The sequence below is a fragment of the Pogoniulus pusillus genome, chromosome 24, assembly GCF_015220805.1.
Source record: "Pogoniulus pusillus isolate bPogPus1 chromosome 24, bPogPus1.pri, whole genome shotgun sequence".
Classification (NCBI taxonomy): Eukaryota; Metazoa; Chordata; class Aves; order Piciformes; family Lybiidae; genus Pogoniulus; species Pogoniulus pusillus.
The window spans coordinates 15,257,436-15,279,454 of record NC_087287.1 but is presented as its reverse complement, the minus strand read 5'-3'; the positions used below and the strand labels follow the sequence as shown (position 1 = coordinate 15,279,454).

The 22,019-nt window shown below is 40.0% G+C and overlaps 1 protein-coding gene across 1 annotated transcript in view; it reads right to left on the bottom strand.

The window, feature by feature from the left end:
• PARVA (parvin alpha) overlaps positions 1-22,019 on the bottom strand; it is a 63,954-nt gene that overhangs the window by 9,565 nt on the left and 32,370 nt on the right. The window contains exons 2-10 of the mRNA XM_064163768.1: positions 15,797-15,886; positions 15,627-15,697; positions 14,462-14,564; positions 12,374-12,514; positions 10,445-10,560; positions 3,726-3,784; positions 2,690-2,709; positions 1,306-1,367; positions 565-633 (exon numbers count right to left, since the gene is read on the bottom strand). Of these exons, the coding sequence (XP_064019838.1) occupies positions 565-633; positions 1,306-1,367; positions 2,690-2,709; positions 3,726-3,784; positions 10,445-10,560; positions 12,374-12,514; positions 14,462-14,564; positions 15,627-15,697; positions 15,797-15,886 (731 nt within the window). The remainder of the gene's footprint in view (positions 1-564; positions 634-1,305; positions 1,368-2,689; positions 2,710-3,725; positions 3,785-10,444; positions 10,561-12,373; positions 12,515-14,461; positions 14,565-15,626; positions 15,698-15,796; positions 15,887-22,019) is intronic.

Below are 22,019 nucleotides of genomic sequence, written 5' to 3'. Positions count from 1 at the left end.
TGTTCTTTTAGCTTCTTTTCAGCCAATTTAGCAGCTGAGAACAAGAAAGACGACCAGGTACCACATGATCTCTGCGGTGCAATCAAGCCTGCAGCTCAACTGTACAGCTGCCTGTACACTTGAGTAGCTTTACTCTTAAGAATGTTTCTCACTGAATAGAGTCATTGTAATCCCATGGCATTGTGTGCCTGTGTAAAGGTAGGCAGGAAACAACTGTTCAGCTGGATGCTGGATAAAACCAAGTGGACAGAGTTCTTTCCTCTCAAAGCAAGCACAGGTTCTGCTTATGGCACTTAGCAGCACCCATGAAGTAGCATCTGTTAATTAATTTTTGTGCTAATGGGAATACAAAACGGAGAAATTTAGCTGCCCTTTTGAGTTTTCACTTAACTGCTAAGGGTCTTCTTCATACAAACATGCTTAAAATTTAAGAAATATAATGGAATAAAATCTTGGGGCTCAACCTAGAATAATTAAATTGAATTTCTGGATAAATCTGGGAGCATAGTGCCTAACGTAGGTCAATGACAGCCTCTCCCTTTAAGAAATGCTGTGAAGTCATACCTGGGTCTCAAGTTCAGTGACCTCCAAATTCAGTTTATTTAGATGCTTGTTCACAAAGGTGATGAGAGTCTGAAGTGCAAAAACAATGTAATGAAAGCCTATTCAGCAAGGGAGCAGTTCAACACATGCACTATGAACGTCACTCTGAAGAGAATCTGTATTAAGTGAAGATGCTGCAACACAATTTTTAAGTTTTAAAACTGAAACGCGACATTAAAGAAAATATATCTCTTATTTTCCAAGAATGAAGAACAGAAATAAAATGAACATGATGTATGTTAATAAAAATACACTGTTAAAGTGTAACAATTGTTTTAAAAAAACAACTTGCAGCAGACTATAGAAAAGTGAGGAATTGGACTCCACTCAAATCCAACAGCATCCAAAACACTCTAGCTCAGATCCCTGGCAGTTGTAAACTGGATACTTCTTTGGCACTAGTACACTTAATCCACCATTTCGGTTCTACTCAATGTACACTTTGTGAGCCCTTCTTTTTGCTAAAGGCTTTGATAACTACATGTTGTTCTGTGTTTCAAAGTGAAGTTCACACCACACTGCTAAATCCTAATAATAAGTAACATTATAATCATGAATTTGTGTATTTGTTTAAGCATAAGGCTCAACTGTATTTCATGCATGCATGTTAATGATGCCAAGGATATATTCTATCCATACACACTCACCACATGCACAAAGAGATAAACACATTAGAGATTTTAAAAATAAAAACCTTCCAACCTTTTTGACTACATTGAGCTTGTCTGGAGCATGATCAAACAAGGTGTCAAATGCATCTCTTTCTGAAAAACAAAAATCCAAAGATGTTAATATATTGAGCAGCAGTTCTTCAAAATGCAGAATAAACACAACAGCGAGTGAAAGGTTTCTACATAGACTGTTTCTATACTAAGTACCATGTGCATATTCCTCTCTTGCCTTTAGCTACTATCCTCTATTATTTACAAAAAGCATCATTTTTAAGTAGGATTTGCATTACCTGTTTCTCAGAAATGACCAAAGAATGGTTGTATTCATGCATAACATCTTGAACAGCCAGATACAGTGACCTAGCTAACCAAATCAGTGTGTACAGAAGAACATGAGTTTACATCAAGACAGTACACCCACAGAAGATCCTCCTGTGGGTCACTGACTGCATTGTGGTGTGCTATATTATTAACCCCCTGAAGTAACCTTATGATTGCACAGCTGCAATACAACCCTTTGCATCCACATATTTGGGCCATTCTGACATAAAATTTAGGAGATTATCATCAGGATAGACAGCCTGGTGTAGCCTTCCTGGAATGCTACTGTAGTAATCTTCTAAAAGGAAATCTAACCAAACAAAAAACGGGGAAAGAAACAGATAAAAAAAGGCACCAGAGCCTTTTCTGAGCAATTTATTTTTCACCAATCATCTGAATAATAGTGAAGGATTTAACAAAATGCTACATTCATATTCCTCAATTAAAGCTAAGGAAGATCCAAAAGCATTTGTAGAAGGCAGACTATATACAAAGTGAGACTGCTCAGGGTTATTATTAGGAAAAGAAGTCATGCACTGAAATACTACAAGAAGCCAATGCCAAATTCTTGGTAGGAACCCACCTAAGCACCTTAGGTCACTGTTCTTCTGCTGACCAGGCATTTGTACAGTCTCAGCACTAGCAGTATGAGGTACTAGGTACAGGAACTTGCATGGTGTTTAGGCCTGCTGAATAATGACTCAAACTCATTAAACTGTAAGTCGGTAATGTACACAAGGGTACCAACAAGTTCACCAGCAGGTTTATGATACGACATCATTTCATATGATGCTGGGAATTTATGACTATTAATACTATTACAGTAATGATCTGTAGGCTAAACCACAAAACACCTGCAAATTAACACATGCTAAAAAGCAATTACATGTGTTTTAAAGACGGGAAAACTGACTTTAATGGTTTTTTTTCCTTATGTTAACTGTTGCACTAGTTTGTGGTGCATAAATTTATGTATTTGCTGGGCAACTTCAAATCCTTTATTTCCTTGCAGTTTGATCAAAGTGACCACCCACTGCAAAACTAATGCATACTTAGCTGCCTCAGGAAAAAAGATAATAATCAAATGAACTTACCATGCCTTCCTGATAGTGCCCTAAGAGAAAAAAAAAAGAAGAACAAAACATAGTTATAGATAATTCATTTGTGGACACTGTGTTACAAAAGAAAACAGCATCTATGGCCAGATTTTTAGTTTGGCAAATACTGGAGTAGATCCAAGGAATTAATAAAATCTCCATCAAGTTACTCCAGCTGAGAATCTGGATTAGTCTGGAGTCCACCAGGATAGCATCTCCTGGCTTCATTAAAATCTCATGGGAGGCCAGATCTCAGATTTCCTACTGAACCAATTCAAGGAACCTTGTCTGAGTTAAGAAGGCTCTTCCATGTCGCTTTTGTGAAAACTTCTCCCACTGCCTTCCCATTGCATTTATCACATCAGCTACAATACAAGCCCAGCCAAAACAGTACTTGGATTGGCTTCTTAAAGACTGCAGCATTTTGCTTCAGTTGATCCCTCACACAACACATAAACAAGTCCATAAACATTAAATCACCCAACTTCTCTCCATTGTATTAGAAATTAGGATAATACACAATTGCTTTCTGTTGGTTTGAAATAACTTCACCTTTAGCAATTGTTTGGTGAGGTACAAGTACAGGGCTTACTACTGTCACATTACATTTCCAAAGTCCAAACACACAAAACTAGCTCTATCACATTCATTTTTAAAATCATCTAGTTCTCTATCAAATAAAAAGCAACATAAAAGAATGAGGCATCTCTCTTAAAAGACTTCTGAATAAGAAATTAGATACAGAAATAAATTCATGGCAGATAAATGTAACATAGATATTTTATATATTTTCATTCTGTCTTCTCTTTTCTCCTTGTTTCCTGCATTTAGTGCCCTATCTCTGTTTCCTTGTCCTTTAATATTTTCAGATGTGTGTTTGCAGCTCTTGAAAAGGCTAAAATGCAGTCACTGGCTGATGCATCATCTTCCCTGGAACCCCAATACCAAAATCTAAATATCAGCAAATGTTTGAATTTCTGAGACACATCTGTGTTCAATTACTGAACTGCTGGCAAAAGTGGTGTTGACATACTCAGTGTTACCAGTTATTTCCTCTTGGATTTGTCGAGACTGAAGGATTCCTTCTCGTTTCTGGAAAAAATAAGAGACGTTTTTCTCAGTAAAGTTTAATACTTAGGGTACAGCAAAAACTTTTTTGTTACCTACAAACACAATTAGATAAAAACCACACCAACTAAGACATTCTTAAACCAAACTCACAGTATTATATTATTTCACCTTGTTAAGTATTTCAGAAACCCTTTTGTACATTAACAAGAAACTTGAAACTCCACCTGTAGAAGGAAGTATTTCTTTTCCTTTCTCCATTGTTCTTAATTCACTTTTCTTTAAAGGCCTCCATTCAGCAAGGCATTTGAAACACCTAAACACATATGTAAGCATTTTAGTAGATGTGTGTCTAGGTGAGTTGAATTAAGTCTTATATTTCAATGAACAAGCTTGGCAGATGGTGCCCATGCTTCTCTTTTGCAAAAATCTTGCTCCCAGGCTACTGCTGTTTCCACCCTGTTCATACACTTTCTTTATTGCCTCAGTATTCCCTTTTCTGAAATCTCCCCATACAAAGAGCTCTATTTGATTGTGCTGGCACATCAAAATGGAGGCTAATCCATTCACAGCCTGCTCCAGACCCTAGTCTTCTTGGTGTTAATACATGCATTGACTCCAATGTTCTTCAGATGCAAGCCTTTCATATCTTGTGGTGAGTGGCCTGTGTCTGTAAGCTGTACACAAAATGACAAGAGCCAGCCCAAATGGTTGCTATTCGAGTCAGTTGTGAAAGAGTTTAAAAATTTGACATTGTTTCCAATATGCTGATCACAGTCATCTGGTGGCAGTGTAAATACCACACATATGTTTTGCCTCTTTGTGTTCTCTGTTAATTCTATTCACTGGAATAGAATACAGAAAGAAAAAGCAAGCAAATGTTAACAACTGCATGTAAAGTCTAGACTTCAGGCAATTATCCATGATTCCTCCCTCCCTGTCATAGAATCATAGAATCATAGAATCAACCAGGTTGGAAGAGACCTCAAAGATCATCCAGTCCAACCTATCACCCAGCCCTAGCCAGTCAACTAGACCATGGCACTGAGTGCCTCATCCAGTCTTTTCTTGAAGACCCCCAGGGACGGTGCCTCCACCACCTCCCTGGGCAGCCCATTCCAATGGGAAATCACTCTCTCTGTGAAAAACTTCTTCCTAACATCCAGCCTATACCTACCCTGGCACAACTTGAGACTGTGTCCCCTTGTTCTATTGCTGGTTACCTGGGAGAAGAGGCCAACCCCCACCTGGCTACAATGCCCCTTCAGGTAGTTGTAGACAGTAATAAGATCACCCCTGAGCCTCCTCTTCTCCAGGCTAAACAGGCCCAGTTCTCTCAACCTCTCCTCATAGGATTTGTGTTCCAGGCCCCTCACCAGCTTCGTTGCCCTTCTCTGGACATGTTCCAGTACCTCAACATCTTTCTTGAATTGAGGGGCCCAGAACTGGACACAGTACTCAAGGTGTGGCCTGACCAGTGCTGAGTACAGGGGAAGAATAACCTCCCTTGTCCTGCTGGCCACACTGTTCCTGATGCAGGCCAGGATGCCATTGGCTCTCTTGGCCACCTGGGCACACTGCTGGCTCATCTTCAGCTTACTATCTATCAGTACCCCCAGGTCCCTTTCCTCCTGGCTGCTCTCCAGCCACTCAGTCCCCAGCCTATAGCGCTGCTTGGGGTTATTGTGGCCAAAGTGCAGAACCCTGCACTTGGCCTTGTTAAATCTCATCTCATTGGCCTCTGCCCACCCATCCAGCCTGTCCAGGTCCCTCTGCAGGGCTCTCCTACCTTCCAACAGATCAACACCTGCTCCTAGCTTGGTGTCATCTGCAAACTTACTGATGCTGGACTCAATGCCCTCGTCCAGATCATCAATAAAGATATTGAACAGGACTGGGCCCAGCACTGATCCTTGGGGAACACCACTTGTGACTGGCTGCCAACTGGACGTGGCACCATTCACCACCACTCTCTGAGCTCTGCCATCCAGCCAGTTCTTGATCCAGCACAGAGTGAATCTGTCCAAACCATGAGCTGCCAGCTTGGCTAGGAGCTTCTTGTGGCAGACAGTGTCAAAGGCTTTGCTGAAGTCCAAGTAGACTACATCCACAGCCTTCCCCACATTCACCAGGTGGGTAACCTGATCATAAAAGGAGATCAGGTTGGTGAGGCAGGACCTGCCCTTCCTAAACCCATGCTGGCTGGGCCTGATCCCTTGGCTATCCTGTAGGTGCTTTGTGATGGCACCCAAGATGACCTGTTCCATGACCTTGCCTGGCACTGAGGTCAGGCTCACAGGTCTGTAGTTTTCTGGCTCCTCCTTACGACCCTTCTTGTGTATGGGAATCACATTGGCCAGCTTCCAGTCTTCAGGGACCTCTCCAGTGAGCCAGGACTGCTGATAAATGATGGAGAGTGGCTTGGCCAGCTCAGCTGCCAGCTCTCTCAGCACCCTAGGGTGGATCCCATCCGGTCCCATGGACTTGTGAGGATCCAAGTGACTTAGCAGATCCCTTACTGCTTCCTCATGGATTAGAGGGGGACTGTACTGGTCCCTGACTCCATCCACCACTTCAGGAGTCCAGCTGTCCTGGAGACAACCTGTCCCACTAGTGAAGATTGAGGCAAAGAAGGTGTTAAGCACCTCTGCCTTTTCCTCATCCTTTGTCACTCTATTCCCCTCTCTATCTAACAAGGACTGGAGGTTGTCCTTGGCCCTTCTCTTGCTATTCATATATTTAAAGAAACACTTTTTATTTTCCTTGGCAGCTGTGGCCAGCCTGAGCTCCAAGTGGGCTTTTGCCTCTCTAATTTTTCCTCTACAAGACCTAGCAACCTCCTTGAACTTCTCCTGGGACACCTCCCCTCTTTTCCAAAGGTGATACACTCTCTTTTTAATCTTTAATTCCTTCAGCAGCTCCCTGCCCATCCAGCCTGGCTGCCTCCCTCGTCGGCTCATCTTCCGGCTCAGTGGCACTGCCTGCTCCTGTGCCTTCAGGAGTTCTTTCTTGAAGCAGGTCCAACCTTCCTGGACCCCTTTGTTTCTAAGGGCTATTTCCCAAGGAACTTTCTGAATTAGTTCCTTAAATAGGCTGAAGTCTGCCCTTCGGAAGTCCAGTGTGGAGGTTCTGTTGATGCCCCTCCTGGTTTCTCCACGTATTGAAAACTCTATAATTTCATGGTCACTGGACCCCAGGCAGCCTCCAACCACCACATCCCCTACCAGCCCCTCTCTATTTGTGTCATACAAGGAAATGAGAAAAAATAATTTATGCTGGTCCTAGACATGTCTTCTACATGGAATAGAGAAGAGGAGAATCACCTTTTGGAAAAGTCCCTCATGGCACGTGAGCTAGGGCTGCCACTCTTCCCTGCCTTGAAGAAGATAGCATATCCCTACCTGAATCAGTCTTTTGTGCGTGATGTGCTGAAGCTGGTGAGGGGCCTGGAACACAAACCCTATGAGGAGAGACTGAGGGAGCTGGGCCTGCTTAGCCTGGAGAAGAGGAGGCTCAGGTGTGACCTCATTGCTGTCTACAACTACCTGAAGGGACATTGTAGCCAGGTGGGGGGTGGCCTCTTCTCCCAGGCAACCAGCAATAGAACGAGGGGACACAGTCTCAAGTTGTGCCGGGGTAGGTATAGGCTGGATGTTAGAGGGAAGTTCTTCACAGAGAGAGTGATTGGCATTGGAATGGGCTGCCCAGGGAAGTGGTGGAGGCACTGTCCCTGGAGGTGTTCAAGAAAAGCCTGGATGAGGCACTTAGTGCCATGATCTAGTTGACTGGCTAGGGCTGGGTGCTAGGTTGGACTGGATGATCTTGGAGGTCTCTTCCAACCTGGTTGATTCTATGATTCTATGATTTGGCCAGTCTATTACTTCTATGCTGCATTACTAAAATGTATGAGGATCAAAATTACTTCCTCCGAGAAAGCCACACATAGCACCTTCTTGGTCTCTAACACTTGGCTGTAATCTGACCTGTCCCTCATCTAGGTGGTAGTTTCAGGGATTTTCCATTGTACTTTTTTTTTAAAGCTCTGTTACTGAAAATGTTACACACCATTAGAAGTGCGTTCAGGGAAGACCTCTGAACACCAAAACTGTAAGAGTGAAGTTTAATGCACTACGTACTGAAAGATGGGGCACAGAACAGCTGCTGAGACATGTTCTGTCACATGCCTTGAAATACTGAAGAAAAACGACATTATTAAGGGCTGTCTTAATTTCCAGCTTTTGCACACAGCAATAAGAACTTGAAGAAACAATATAGCTCATGTGAGAACTCCACTCTGCTCAGGATTTTTGTTTATTTTTTCCTTTGCAGCAAGGTGAAAGGAAACAATCCCTGAACAATCTGTCATTTAAGCATTTGTGGATAGTATAAATAAATAATTTATAAATAAAGAGGCAAACTGATGACAAGATCCAGCTCTCCACAAAAGCAATTCTCTTGTTTCAGGAGAAACAATCAAACAAAGCATGAGCTTTGTTTAAAGTTATTAATCCTATTAGTATGGAAGGAAAAGAAAGAAATACAACAAAATATCTTTAAAGGATCCAATTATCACTTTTTTTCCCCAAAATGATCCTATAACCCAGATTTCATATCATTCTCATTTCTAACAGCTTTTGTACAAACCAGCCAAATGAAACAAGCTTTCATAACAACTGTGCTGACTACCTGTTGGGCAGGAGCTCATTTTGTCTTTCAGAAATATCTTTGTTTCTCTTTCAATAAACTACATTCAGCCAACACAGCAACCCTCACGTTTTATGTGCTTCTAAACTTAACAAAATCATTAAATTAATTAAGATAGCCTTCCTTTAATACTTCAGAAAAGTACTTTAGTTTTTCTCTGTCTCTCTCTTTCTACTATTCCATTTACCAAACTGTGTAGAGTAGTATTTATAACCAGCTATCACATAGTCTGTTAAGCTTCCCTAGGCATGACCTTACTTTACAGAATGCACCAGGGTTTAAGAACATAGAATCATGCAAGTCAGAACACTAAATTAGGCTTTAGGATTTGCTGATTGTTGAGTATAACTTTCACTGAGTTCAAAGGCTATGTGATGAATAATAAAGAACCAATCCCACAGGACACAGAAGACAGATTTTTAAAATAAAAAAACCCACCCACCACAAAATAAAGACCAAAAATGTCTCAAACAATTACTGCAAGAATACTGGCTCCCACCCACCCTTAATAGGAATCAGCACAGTCTGAGAGTTCCACTGATTGGCTTTCAACAAGGACTGCGTCTGCAGGATGAAATCTTCTGCAACGTTACTTGGGTTTTATTCTGGTGCAACTGCTTTCTCTGTCATTCACTGGCGCCTGAGCTGCAGCTGTATAGCTAAGAGGCAAAGCAGTAAGCCAGATTCTCCCACTACTTATTCTTTTTAAATTGGTTTATCTATACTGACTTCAGGGATTTGCTGTTGAAGTACATTAGCCTATTAAACAAGAGGACAATTGCATCCATTGATTTCAAAGGGAATTTTGGCATATGGCATGACAGCACAATGCAGGATCTAGTCCTTTGGACTCTGTTTTCTAGTCTAGTTTCTCATCCCAAATATGCCCTGACTACTGCACTTCTGATTTCCTAAGCTGGCTGTGGTAGAACTTTGAGATAAGTCAGCATAGTTAATATATTTTTAGTAAGCAAAGTGCTTGAAAACGATATTCCTCTGAAGTTTTAGTCAACTAAGTGTAGATTTGATAGAGTTCTCATTTCATTTCCTGTAGAGAAACCCATGAGGCAGAATCTGGGATTCAGTGAGTCATTATCAGGCGTCAGTGATACATCTACCAGAGTCTCCCTTTCAGATTTCTCCCCAGATTAGAAAACCTGTCCGGTATGAATGCTGGAAAAAGGAAGGGTTACTTTCTCAGATCCATCCCACAGACTTTGTCACACAAACCACGAGCAACAGTTCCTTGTACCAGGATACTTCAGGGTAATATCAGATGAAATCCATAAATAGAGACAGTAACAGTGTGAAGCATAAAGGCAGAGTTAATTAGAGAGAAGGAAAAGCAGAGTAAATGAGAAAAGGTGAAAAAAGATAGAGCAAATACAAGTCCAACTGAAAGAAAAATGATGAAGAGTACCATGAAGAGTTTGGATGGGTGACATTACAATAGGGAGACTGACAGACACAAAAGATTTATTCGATGGAGATTTTTGCATTATTATGAGAAAGCCAATACTGTAATCAGACTAAATTAGCATGCACAAGGCAGAAAAAGAATATTTAGTCACCTAACATGAATCTGAATGTAATAAACAATGACAATTCATCATGCAGTGCCAAGAATGATTTGAATCTCTACGCAAGCGAGGAGACCATCAAAAATGGGAAAAATAATAATTTCTAGAGATCACATGGAGTGATAAATACATTCCAACAATAATAATGCTTCATATATTTTTCATGTCAGAGTCTGGCCACTTCACAATCAAAATGAGATATTATGAGCCACAGCTCAATCTGGGAAAGCACTGCTGTTTTTTTCTAGTTGAAGCACTGTCAGCGGGAATGATGCACGTGTGTTTTTTGTTAACCAAAGAGACACAACATATGCCTGCCAAAACAGAAACTCTAGGGCTATTTACCAAGAAAACAGCCAATTTCACAACACTACCAAGAGTTGTTTAACACCTCTCTTACCTGCACAACAACCACTTGAATGGACACATGATCTGGGAGTCTGATTGGAGCTCGAAAATACTGTGATAATGCAACCAGAAGATGAAGTATGGCTACAAGACTTTTAGCATGAACAGCTGAAATAGATATTAAAAGCACAAGTTATGAACTGCAAAGTTACTAGGGCACATATTTTCGCTTTTTAAGATGTAGGGATTATGATACTCTTTTCCCCTTGCCACCCGGAGTCAGGGAGCATGCTCAAGGCATCTCACCTTTACCAGCCTTCTCCTCCTCAAGTCAACAGAGATGCAGCCCAGTCAGTAATATGCATCAGCACTAAACTGCTACTTTTTGCAACATGTCTGGATGCCACAGGATTGCATAGATGGAAATCTAAAGCTAATCTAAAAGCCAGGTTTCATATACAGCAGTTTTAAGTGCTGTCTCTGCATTCTCCTTGCATTTCCTTTATTCTCTTTATTTCAGTGAGGATTTATGGACTATCAGAAAGATATTTTTGTACTCATAACATGCACTTACTCATTTTTAAGTGTCACAATGTCTGCAAGATGATAAATGAGCCTATCTTGGCAGAAGCCTTAAGCAATAAGTTACTAAACTGAATGATTCAAACATTCCTTATGAAGTTGTTATAGTTCTTGTTATTGAAGCCTTTTCACAGCAGATTTCATATGGGTAGTTAACACTAACGTGACTTACAAGATATCAAAAGCCATAATGTAGGAAATCCTTAATCAAGTATTAAGCCATTGGCAAGGATGTGAATAATTTCTGACTCTTACTACAGGCTTTCTTCTTCTTCTATTTTGAGTCTGTATGTATAGTCTTCCCCTTTAGTACTCCTAAACAACATTTGATAGCTACAGTGCAGTGCACTCACTGGGCTTTTTTTGTACTTGAACTAACCAGTAGCTACTGTCTTATTTCACTGGTAAGGCAGGATCAGATTCACTACAATATCTTTCTTTGTGGACTGTGCTGGGGGGACAGTGGTCACAGATGAGGTGCTTTAGCAGAACACTGAAAAGATGCCTATCCACCCACCATCCACGTATGCTACTGCTCTAAAACACATGTAAACCACTAAACTAAAACTACAAGTTGAATTGTCAGGCCACTCCCAATACCCTTTCCCTGTCTCCAACTGCTTAACAGAGAGTGGAAAATACCTGGGAGAGGCTAAAGAGAAATGAGGACATAAAACTCAGTGGGACCACATGAAGTGGAAAGTCAGCAGTATCAAATGTTCACTCTTCCTTGAATTATTTCTCCCCCTTTCACTGAACTGTTGTGAATGAAACAGGATACAAAATGGCTCAGCTCAACACATGCATAGGAGACAGGGAAACTACTTCGTACTAGTCAAGGTATTCAGCAGTGTGAAATGATTCTGATACCAAACTTAACACAGATTAAGAGGCTTAAGTTTCTAAAGCTGATGATAACCTGCTCAAGAAGGTTGCAGTCCTAATAGACAACAGGAGGGGTGCAGTTCTAATTTTGATGAGAGTTCTGTAATCAAAATCAATGATGCAGATTTATCCTTAAACAATCAGAAATGTTATTCATATCTATCTTGCAAATTTTTCACAAAAAAAGAGTCCTAGGACTCTTGTTCTACCTATCTACTACATTTATGCAGGTACATGCCTGCTTCAACAAATCAGTTCAGTAACACAAAACTGAAGCTGTTCTGCATAAGGATTTAAGAGCAGAAATATCAAACACTTTGACAGACTGAAAAGACAGTTTATTTAAACTGGAGGTTGAACATCAGTAAAGAGGGTAGTGCACCACATCTGGAAGTGCTGTGCAGTGCAGCTCCTGACCAGGTTTAAACCTTTCCTTAGCACTTCAGAATTCTATAGGGCATCTATAAACCCGTGTTTGTCAACAAATGGTAACAGCATAAAAAACACAGCTTACAGTCAACGTTCCATTTAATGCTTCTTGGAGGGAGTTTGAGTGTTTCATTGATCTTTTCAAGCACTGTCTGTAGCTTCTGTTTCTGAGCAATCTCAGACTGAGTAACTTCAGCAACATTCAACTTCTCACTTTCAAGTTTCTCTGAAGTGATATTGAATAAAAAAACATGAGAAAAAAAAGTCATCTCCATGAAAAACACAGTCTATGTACTCATATTTACATTCAAGAAATATTAGATTTTCCAGTTTTAAAACAATCCCATTCCAGAGCCATTTCCCCACACACTTCTGAGCTTCTAAAGACAGTTCACATTTGCCCTTTATTTATCCATTGACATTCTGAGCTCCTAAAGACAGTTCACATTTGCCCTTTATTTACCCATTGACAAGGAAAATCCAAGTGTTATCGAAAGCCACACTACGGGGTAACAAATATTTGCTGCAACTTCCTTTAGGCAACACCAGACTTGGAGGTAAGGCCCATTTCCTGTCTTGCTCCTGGATAAAGGATATTCTGCATGCATGTGGCTTGTAAAGCACACCATCAAACCTAAGAAACACATACCAACTCCAAGAAGATTTGTTTCATCAGTTTCAGTCTCCTGCTTTCTCTCTGACTCAGGAGATTCAAAAGCTTGACTTATTGATTTGCAATAAACGTGAAGTGACACCACATTCACAGAGGTGAAGGATGTACCCAAGAAATGCAAAGAAGTATTTCTGAAGGTATGAAATTAACTAAAACATTGGGCAATCTCTTCCTGTGAAACCACAGACCTTTTCTGCACTCAGAATTTGCAGTAGATTTTTAAAATACTCAGTGAACTGGCTTGTTAACAGTTAGTACAGATTACTATGTACATGCACAGACAGCTTAGTGTTTATCATCTAATAGCAAGCGAAGTACCTTTAGCAGTAAAAAAACCTTGATAACCATGCCAGAAACAATCACCTATCAACTTACTTTTATGAAAGAATTAAGATTTCTTATTTAACAAGAGCTGATCTTGTTCTCATCAAAGCTAGCTGAATATTTACTCAAAGAGAAAGAGCCTGAGCTATCAGCCTGTGAATCCTGCATAACAGACTGCTATCTCCATGGGTTTCTCATGCCTCCACAGAGATCAGTTTGTGCTTAGACTCAGAACAAGACCAAAGTCTTTAGATAGCATAAACCTGATTTACAAGGAATTAAGGGCAGTGGAAAAGATTTCACTGAAATTATGAAGTGCTGAATCAGCATACACATAGAGTCAAGCTGTATCTGATGCACATTTTTGGGGGTTTGGGTGAAGTCATCCGAGGCCTGCCCACGAGAATCAAATTGCTAAGTCTAGGACATATTCAGTCTGTCACAATATTGAATAATAGCTTAACCATTCACAAAAGGGAACAGTCTGTGTAGTCTTTATTAGAAGTGCTCATATGATGTTTCAAGATTCATTTAAGATACTGAAAAGAAATTTACTGGGGACTTTATGAGCTGTAGTAACTACGAAAATGGCTTCCAAGCCAACAGTTAGAAAAGCACCTGCCAACTCTGCATTAGCAGTTTCTTTCTCTATCTGTTTCTCAGCTGAAGCTCGGTTTGCAGTCCCCTGACTACTATTACCTCAGTAACATTAAATGCCAGACATCAAATCAGAAAGAAATGCCAACTTTCTAGAGGAACTTCTTGATGTAGTAAACTACAGTATGGAACCAGCAGAGATTAAAAACATCCACCACTGTAGTGAAAACACCCTTGCCTTCAAATTTACTTGCCATTTGTACCACGGTTAGGCTTCTACAGCACATATGCAGACACTAAATTCAATTGGAGTGAATACCATTGCCAAGACAAGAAACCTACCTCTCTAGCACTCCAGGTAGGCTTCATGCTGTTCTCATCAACTCCAGAACAGAACACATTGCACTGTAGCTATAAGGACTGTGTGTACAGCCTATCGCTCAAGGGTCCCATAACACAATGCTATTTTTACATTGCTTAGTAGCATAAATGTAAGATGATAGCAAGGCTCCTAAAGCAGGAACAAGTGATCCACTTACTGAAAAGAGACCCAACAGCATGCACATGTACTTTTCTTACCAAATAATTTCTGCAATACTTGTCCATCATACAGGTCTTCAGCCAAATCTTTCACAATAATCCTCTCCCCCACCAACACATCATTAATCCAGTCAATTAATACCTATATGGGAAACACAAATTTGGCAGTATTATGCACTATTCATTTGCAATTTAAAACACATGTCATTTTGTACAATGGTGAAAATATTTAGTAGAAAGAATGCCAAACCTGCAATGACTCAAAATACAACCAGTCTGAAATACCATCAGAAGAAAATAGAAGAAGCTAAGAAGGACTCTCATAAGATGGCTGTGTCAATGCACCACAAGGTCTAGACAAATACTGCACACAGCAAGTGAAATCTGTCCCTTGTTTTCAATGGTATTTTAATATTCTATTTAAAAGGAAAAGGTGGTTAAGTCAGTTCAAATGAAACTTCTTGCTAAAATTTTAACCCAAGAATAACAAAGATGACTAGGGAAGTCAGAAGGACATTAAAATGGGGGGCAGGATGGCACTAAGATTCCAGACTCAGAATTTTAATACAAATTCTTAAGTCTCTCTGTGCCATCTCTGGAGAAACAACTGACTGTTTGAGAGAGTCCAGTGCAGAGCCACAAAGATGATTAAGGGAATGGAACATCTCTCTACAAGGAAAGACTGAGGGAGCTGGGGCTCTTTGGCTTGGAGGAGGCAGAAGAGTGACCTCACTAGTGTTTATAAATATGTAAAGGGTGAGCGCCAGGAGGATGGAGCCAGGCTCTACTTGGTGATGCCCAATGACAGGACAAGGGGCAATGGGTGGAAGCTGAGACATAGGAAGTTTCATGTAAACATGAGGAGGATTTTTTTCCCTGTGAGGGCAACAGAACACTGGAACAGTCTGCCCAGGGGAGTTGTGGAGTTTCTTCCTCTGGAGATATTCAAAACTCACCTGGACTCATTCCTGTGCGATCTGGTACAGGTGACCCTGCTCTGGCAGGGAGGTTGGACTACATGAGCTTTCGAGGCCCCTTCCAGTCCCAACGTTCTGTGATTCTGTGATTTCACTGGGATGTACAGACCATGTGCTTTCATTTCATTAATATCTAACCAGTGCTTTGAAGTGTTCAAATAGAAGAGGCAGAGATAGCACTAAAAAGTAGTTCACTGTCTTGAAAGTGTTTACAAGTTTTTCATTACCTTCATTAGTTCTTGTAATTTTGGGTCATTTCTTGAATTTGGATCGACCATTGTTCGGACTTCATTTTCCTCTGGCAAGTTTAAAAGGAAGATATTAGAAACTATTACAGGCATGACACTTTATTTTACACCAAGCTTTTATGTTGAGATGTAAAATCATTGTGAATTACCTAGCATAGTGTCCTCAGGGTCTAGTTCAAATGGAATCGGACTGAGAGGTAAGTTAATGGCATTTATTCCTTCTTCCTGTAATTCAGATACTAGGAAACAAAAAAGAAAAGATTGGTCAAATTTCAATCCAATTTTACTTACTATTTCATCCTTGCTAAAAGTACTATTAATTGTCTTAATTTCTTTGTAAGAACATGACTCTATTAGGTAAGCCACTACGTGTAATTACAGCAATGAAACAGAGAGGCCCAGCCAAACCTTTGCTTGTATGGGTAAGTTTTTTGTGGATAATGCTACCAGAATCAATGCAATTTCCTCAAGGCTTTTGCAGAATAAAGCTTATTGTCCTCAAGTTTTAAAAGGCTCACTTGCATTTTAATGATCCTGACATTTTAACACTAATGAGACGTTTTATTTGAGGGAAATTACTATTGCTCTCAGCTCTCTTGCCTTGGAGATACTTCAAGTTTAGTTACTTGAGAAGAACTGAGTCTGGAGCTTCCAGACTGGTAGACTATCAAGGACTGAAGATGCAGCAGTGCAGGGCTGTCTTTGCTGTTTAGGTAAGAGACTAGCTAGAGCAGACTGGGGAATGCTTCCAGCTTGTGTCCTTAGCCTTACTTTAGCAGAAACCACAACATCAGGACAGAGATATAAGGCAATGAAACCTCAAAAGTAGCATATTAGCAAGGATTCCAGACATAGGTTAAGAAAGAACTTGGACACAAGAATTGCTAAGTAATCCAAGGCTCCATAGTTTGGAGATGCCCCCATCTGTCAGGAAACATTGGCAAGTTCTTAATTAGCCAAAGTCCCCTAATGCTGCAAAAATAATTGTAATACATGCTCTGAGGACACTGTAACAGAGAGATCCGGAGACAAAGTATAAAAGCAGTTCTGACTCCAGTTCTGTACTGTTCAGGATCTGTACCTGCCACAGCTCAGAGCAATTTCATTCATTCCTCTGGGTGACACAAACTTTAACAGGCTGCAAAGACAAAACCCTCCTTCACTGCACTGCCCAAACATGCCTCCATAGCAGAACAAGTATAAACAAGCCAATGCACTTATGCTATCCCTATGAAGAACACACAGCACTGTGCAGCGAAGGTATCCACTGTGGTGATCAGGCAAGTTTATATCTTGCTTCACAACCATGAAATCAGTGCAAACCTGATTTACCATTCTAGGATAGAGCCTCACTGCCTTATCAATGGCAAATAAATCATATTGTTTTCACCACTGCTTTTCCAGTGTACAGAACTTTGATAGAACTGCTCGTTAGCACAACTGTTCTAGTCAAGACTTTATCTTAAATAACTTAATTCAACTATCCCACACATGTATATACGATTTGTGTGCAGATGCAAATTCACTAATTAACACTTCAGGTTTACTGCCTGAAACTTTCCTCAGCTTATTTTGAAAATTACAGAAATTATTTAGGTTTGCAGAAGACAGAAAAGTAGAAAGCGGCAGTGGAGATGTTGTGTTTTGTTCCTGGTCTTGTGACAGACTGTGAGCTAGCTTTTGGAAAACAGATTTACCTCTCTGCACTCCTGCATGCAGTAAGTACAGCTAAGTTTCACAACACTGATAATCAGTCAGTTGGTGTGATAACAGTACTTAAAACTCTCAAGTATGCTCCATGCTTTGTGAAATGTTCTGTGCTGTGCCAGATGAAATACCTTAGCATATTTCAAGAGTCTGCACAGCTTTTTTCAGGCATCTATGGAAGATTCATAGCAATAATATCTGTTACAATGCTTCTTACTTTTAATGGTACAAAATAACTTTAAAAAACCCACTATGTTCAATACTAAAATACTAAATTCCCTTCATACACTCAACTCTGCTTGTCTATCTGCAACATATAAATACTGAGCAGCTCCAAAGAGTTGTAAAATAATGTTGACAATAATAGTTCCCTCGATTGTTGTATATCCTCTGAAAATGAGAGCAGAGAGCAATGGACCAAATTAAACCCTCACACAACTCCACTGAGTTCTGAGGAGTTATAGTGAGAATGAATTTGGTCTAGCATGAATAATCTCATGCAATCTCAGGAACTGTTTACACTTCATGGCAATTTTCTGAACTGCTAGTATCCCTTAGAGAAAATCACTGTTGGTTTTATTAACCTCTGCCTTTTTTTAATTTTATTTTAGTTAAAAATTATTAAGGCCATAAAAATGTCAGTGGATACACATGGAGGTCCTTCTCTTCTGAAATGTTTAGTTCATGGAGGACTTGCACACAAAGGTTCACAGGCAGAAAACATTTTATTCATATTAATCCCAAGAGGGAACATAGTAAATAAAACCTGTTCAGGTCAATGTGCTCCACTGAGCTACGCTATCCCAAAGGGCTGGATGCTTTGCTTGGGCAAAACACGATGGAGGAAGCAGTCAGATCATTTTCCTAGTGAGAAAGCTTTTGGCTCCTCCCTCCAGAGAGCAGATCACTGGCAGAAATCACTGACACTTCTCCAGGGAGCCCGAGTAGACCTATCAAGGTTGAAAGTTTTGCAAGGCATTCTTTACAAGGCTCAATGAACCTCTCCACATTTATCCTTCAATGTGCACAACTATTACATCCTACTTTTAATAACACAACCTTCACCACATTATCCGAGTTTCTCAAAGTAAAAGAAAGCAAACAAAGCCTGCCATGTCTTTGCATGGGAAGAGAACATAAAATACAAATAAAAATAACATTAAAAAATAAATACAAACAAAATAACATAAAAATATGAATGAGAAACAAATACATAGATGTGTTCTAGAACACATCACAAGTGTTAATATCTATTGTACAGCAGAGGCTAAGTCTTGCTTAGTTGTATGCAGATATATACAAGATTATAGTGGTGGTCTTGTTCCCCCAGGCAGCTCACTTAGATCCATATATTTCTCACACCTGCCCAAGCCACATGCAAAACCTACACAACATACCTCTGGATGATTCAAACATTCCAGACAAATTCAGTTTGCCAGAGAGGACAGATTGTCCTCAGCCACTGCATTCTGCAGTGCACAACCCATGCCCAAGGTTGCTTTAAGTCCCCTAATAAAGATTACTCCTGCCCTGCTGTTTGCAAGCAGAAAAAGTGATGGAGAAACTCCGAACCTAATGGCATCCTCCTTGCATTCCCAACAGTGAACAGATTTAATTGGATTAATAATACTACAAAAAGGAGGAAGTAAGAACATATGCATGATATCACCTTGGTCATAAAGACAGAGAAAATACATTCCGTAGTACAGCCTCACTTTCTAAGAGCTTCCATCAAAAACATTCTGTGACAAACCACTGCTACACACTTGCTGTTCATAGAGGAACTACAAAAATGTCACTGAGGTCAAGAGTTTGCATATAACATTTTCAGCAGAGGACTCAAGTGTTCATCTGCTTTTAATTAATTTGCTTTAATTAACTTTCTTAAATTTACCTTGGCAGTTTAGTACTTTAAAAACAGCAAAGCACACAGATTTGGGACAACTCTTAGCAGCAGCTAAAACTAGAATAAAATTATCTAGGTTTTGAAATACTTTGAGGAATGACTCGGAGCATCAGGAAGACCTCCACTCTTGAGTGTTGCAGTGTAAAGACCCAAAAAGGGAAGACAGAACATAGCTGCAGGAGTTCCACATGGCAGTTGCCAGATCAGTTCACTGGGACCTGTGATAGTTCCTCTTGAAGGACAGTATCAACAGACTTGTCTGCTTGAAACTGAGCATGCTTGGCCAGTGAACAACCCCAGCAATTAGACCTAAGAGCACCTTTCTGTTCTCATCCACTGCTGCAGCCCAGACACAGCCCAGTGCATCAGCTACCAGGGAGCTTGTTCTCATCATGCTTATAAAGGCATGATCAGAGACTTTATCCTTTTGGATGTGAGAGGAAAATCCTTTGTGGTTATTTTAAAGTCACCATATTAAGGCAAACTGGAGGTTGAATGTACTTTTAGAATAGAATTCTTAAAAGCAATACTTACACACAGCCCAGACAAATCTCTGAGGACTGACAATGTGAAAGTCCCAGTTTTAACTCTGGATAAGCAATGGACAATTCCCAGACTTCTGATTCATCTGCACAAGGCAAATTTGTTATGATGCAATCAAGTAGAACTGCACTCCTATCAGCTGTTAACAGATTTCCTCCTGTCATGCCAGCATCAAATTTGGCTCCAGAGATGGGGAGCCCACAAGCTTGTATCAACAGCAACTATAGCAGCTACTTTAAGCTGGAGAGAGTTCTTACTGATTTAGATGCTCTAGGATTACAAGATCACAAACCTCTGCTATCAAACCCACATGGGTGCTCTGAGACAGACTTTGCCCTTTGATGCACACATCCAACTACCATGGAAGCTGTTGGACACTGAGCACATCTGAAAGTGGAGTACTGCCCATACGGTTTAAATTGGCTTAACTCCTCCAGCGCATGCAGCCTGTTGCTCCACATTCTATTTATTAGACAGTTTCATTTGGGTTTTTTAACTTGTTTATTTTGTGTACTGAAGGCTTTTTGCTGCCCTGCTTAGTATTCCGGGCTTAATGTTATTCTTATTTAAATAAAATACAAGTTATTATTTAACTGAGCTCAGAAATGACATATCACCCAACACAGTCTCTGTGGTTTAGACATATTCTAGCATATCTATCCAAAGGATCATAAAATAAATGCAGCGAGCGAGATGTAGTGTTAAACAGTCCCTCCAAGCACCACAGCCATGTCTTTCCATATAATTGATCCCATACTTATAAAGCTAAAATTACTCAATGGCTGCAACACTAACGGATCGATTCTGAAAATCTGTGATTGACTAGAATCAAACCCTAGTGTTGCAGGAGCACAGTGACACAATGCTTCTAACCTCAGTCTTTCAAAATATATGCACACTCACCTTCTTAAATACATGCACACACATTTCTGCAGTTCTTAAACTGCCTTTCTTTAACATAAAGGTTTTTCATTCAAGGTCTTCTCTGCCATTTTTAAGGTTGAAAATACTTTGATCTGGGTTTTATCTTTGGAATCTGAGATTTGTTGACATTCACATGATTCCACTTAAGCTTTCTCCAGAAACTGAAGGAACAAACTACCTGGTATTTTATATGACTAGGGTAGATAGCAGCTTTGTGTGCCATGTCTCTCTCTTAAGCTACTCTTCCCTGGAACAAGCACAATTTGGTAGGGTAGTTGCTGACATCACATTGCCAGTGCAACACTGGCTTTTTCTATGTGCGGTCACATTCAAACATGCATGCTCATGCTGCGTATATTTATCTATGTAGCCAGAAATTACAGATGATTTTCAGTATAAGACATTGAGCTTCATTCAATAATAGCTGAGCCAAATTTAGATTAATTTGCTTTGGTTTAATATTCTCTTTACTGGGTGCAAATTCCTGCTAAATGCTCATGAGCTGGATGATTCTGATAAATACTAATAGCTTGCTTTTGTATCCACTTGTGCACAAGAACACCTTTACTGCTTCTACTGATAATAACATGCGATACAGACAAGTGTAAATGACTGTGTCCATACAAATTTCAAGAGATTTATGCTGCTTCAGATCACCTCACTGGCTCAGTGTGATTCCTATTCCACTTCAAATACTGCAGTTTTATGCCACAATACAATTCCAGTGAAGTAATTGTGAATTTGTATTGGCAAATGTGAAAAGAGATCCAAAATATCCAAGATGGTCAGAGGATGAGAGAAAAAAAACAGCAAAAGCATTTTCAAAAAGTCTTCCTTTAAGCTTTTACAGAATTATTCTACTCAGTCAAGGAAACTTACACAATTGCTTTCTGGGCCATCCATCCAAAATATTTTCTAATGCTTGTGCATGTGCATCTTATAAGTCCACAATGGGAAAAGAAAATATTAATCTAAAATTGTACTGCCTAATTTTCTTGACTACATAATTCATCCAATATGGATTCTGGCAGCTCAGCTCTAACTCTGAAACAAAAGAAATCCACACAAAAGACAATAAATCTGCATTACACATGGTACTAAAATGATCCAATGGATTTATAGATGTTTACAAGTTTGCAGAGTGTGACACAGCATCCACCAGAAATTTGATATTCACAGCACAAAACATCATAAACATATGTCTGCAACTACAAAGGGGCCTTTTTATGTGGGGATCATTGTTAAAATTGTCTTCAGAACATAAACCTTAAGTTGTAAATGCTACTCCCCAT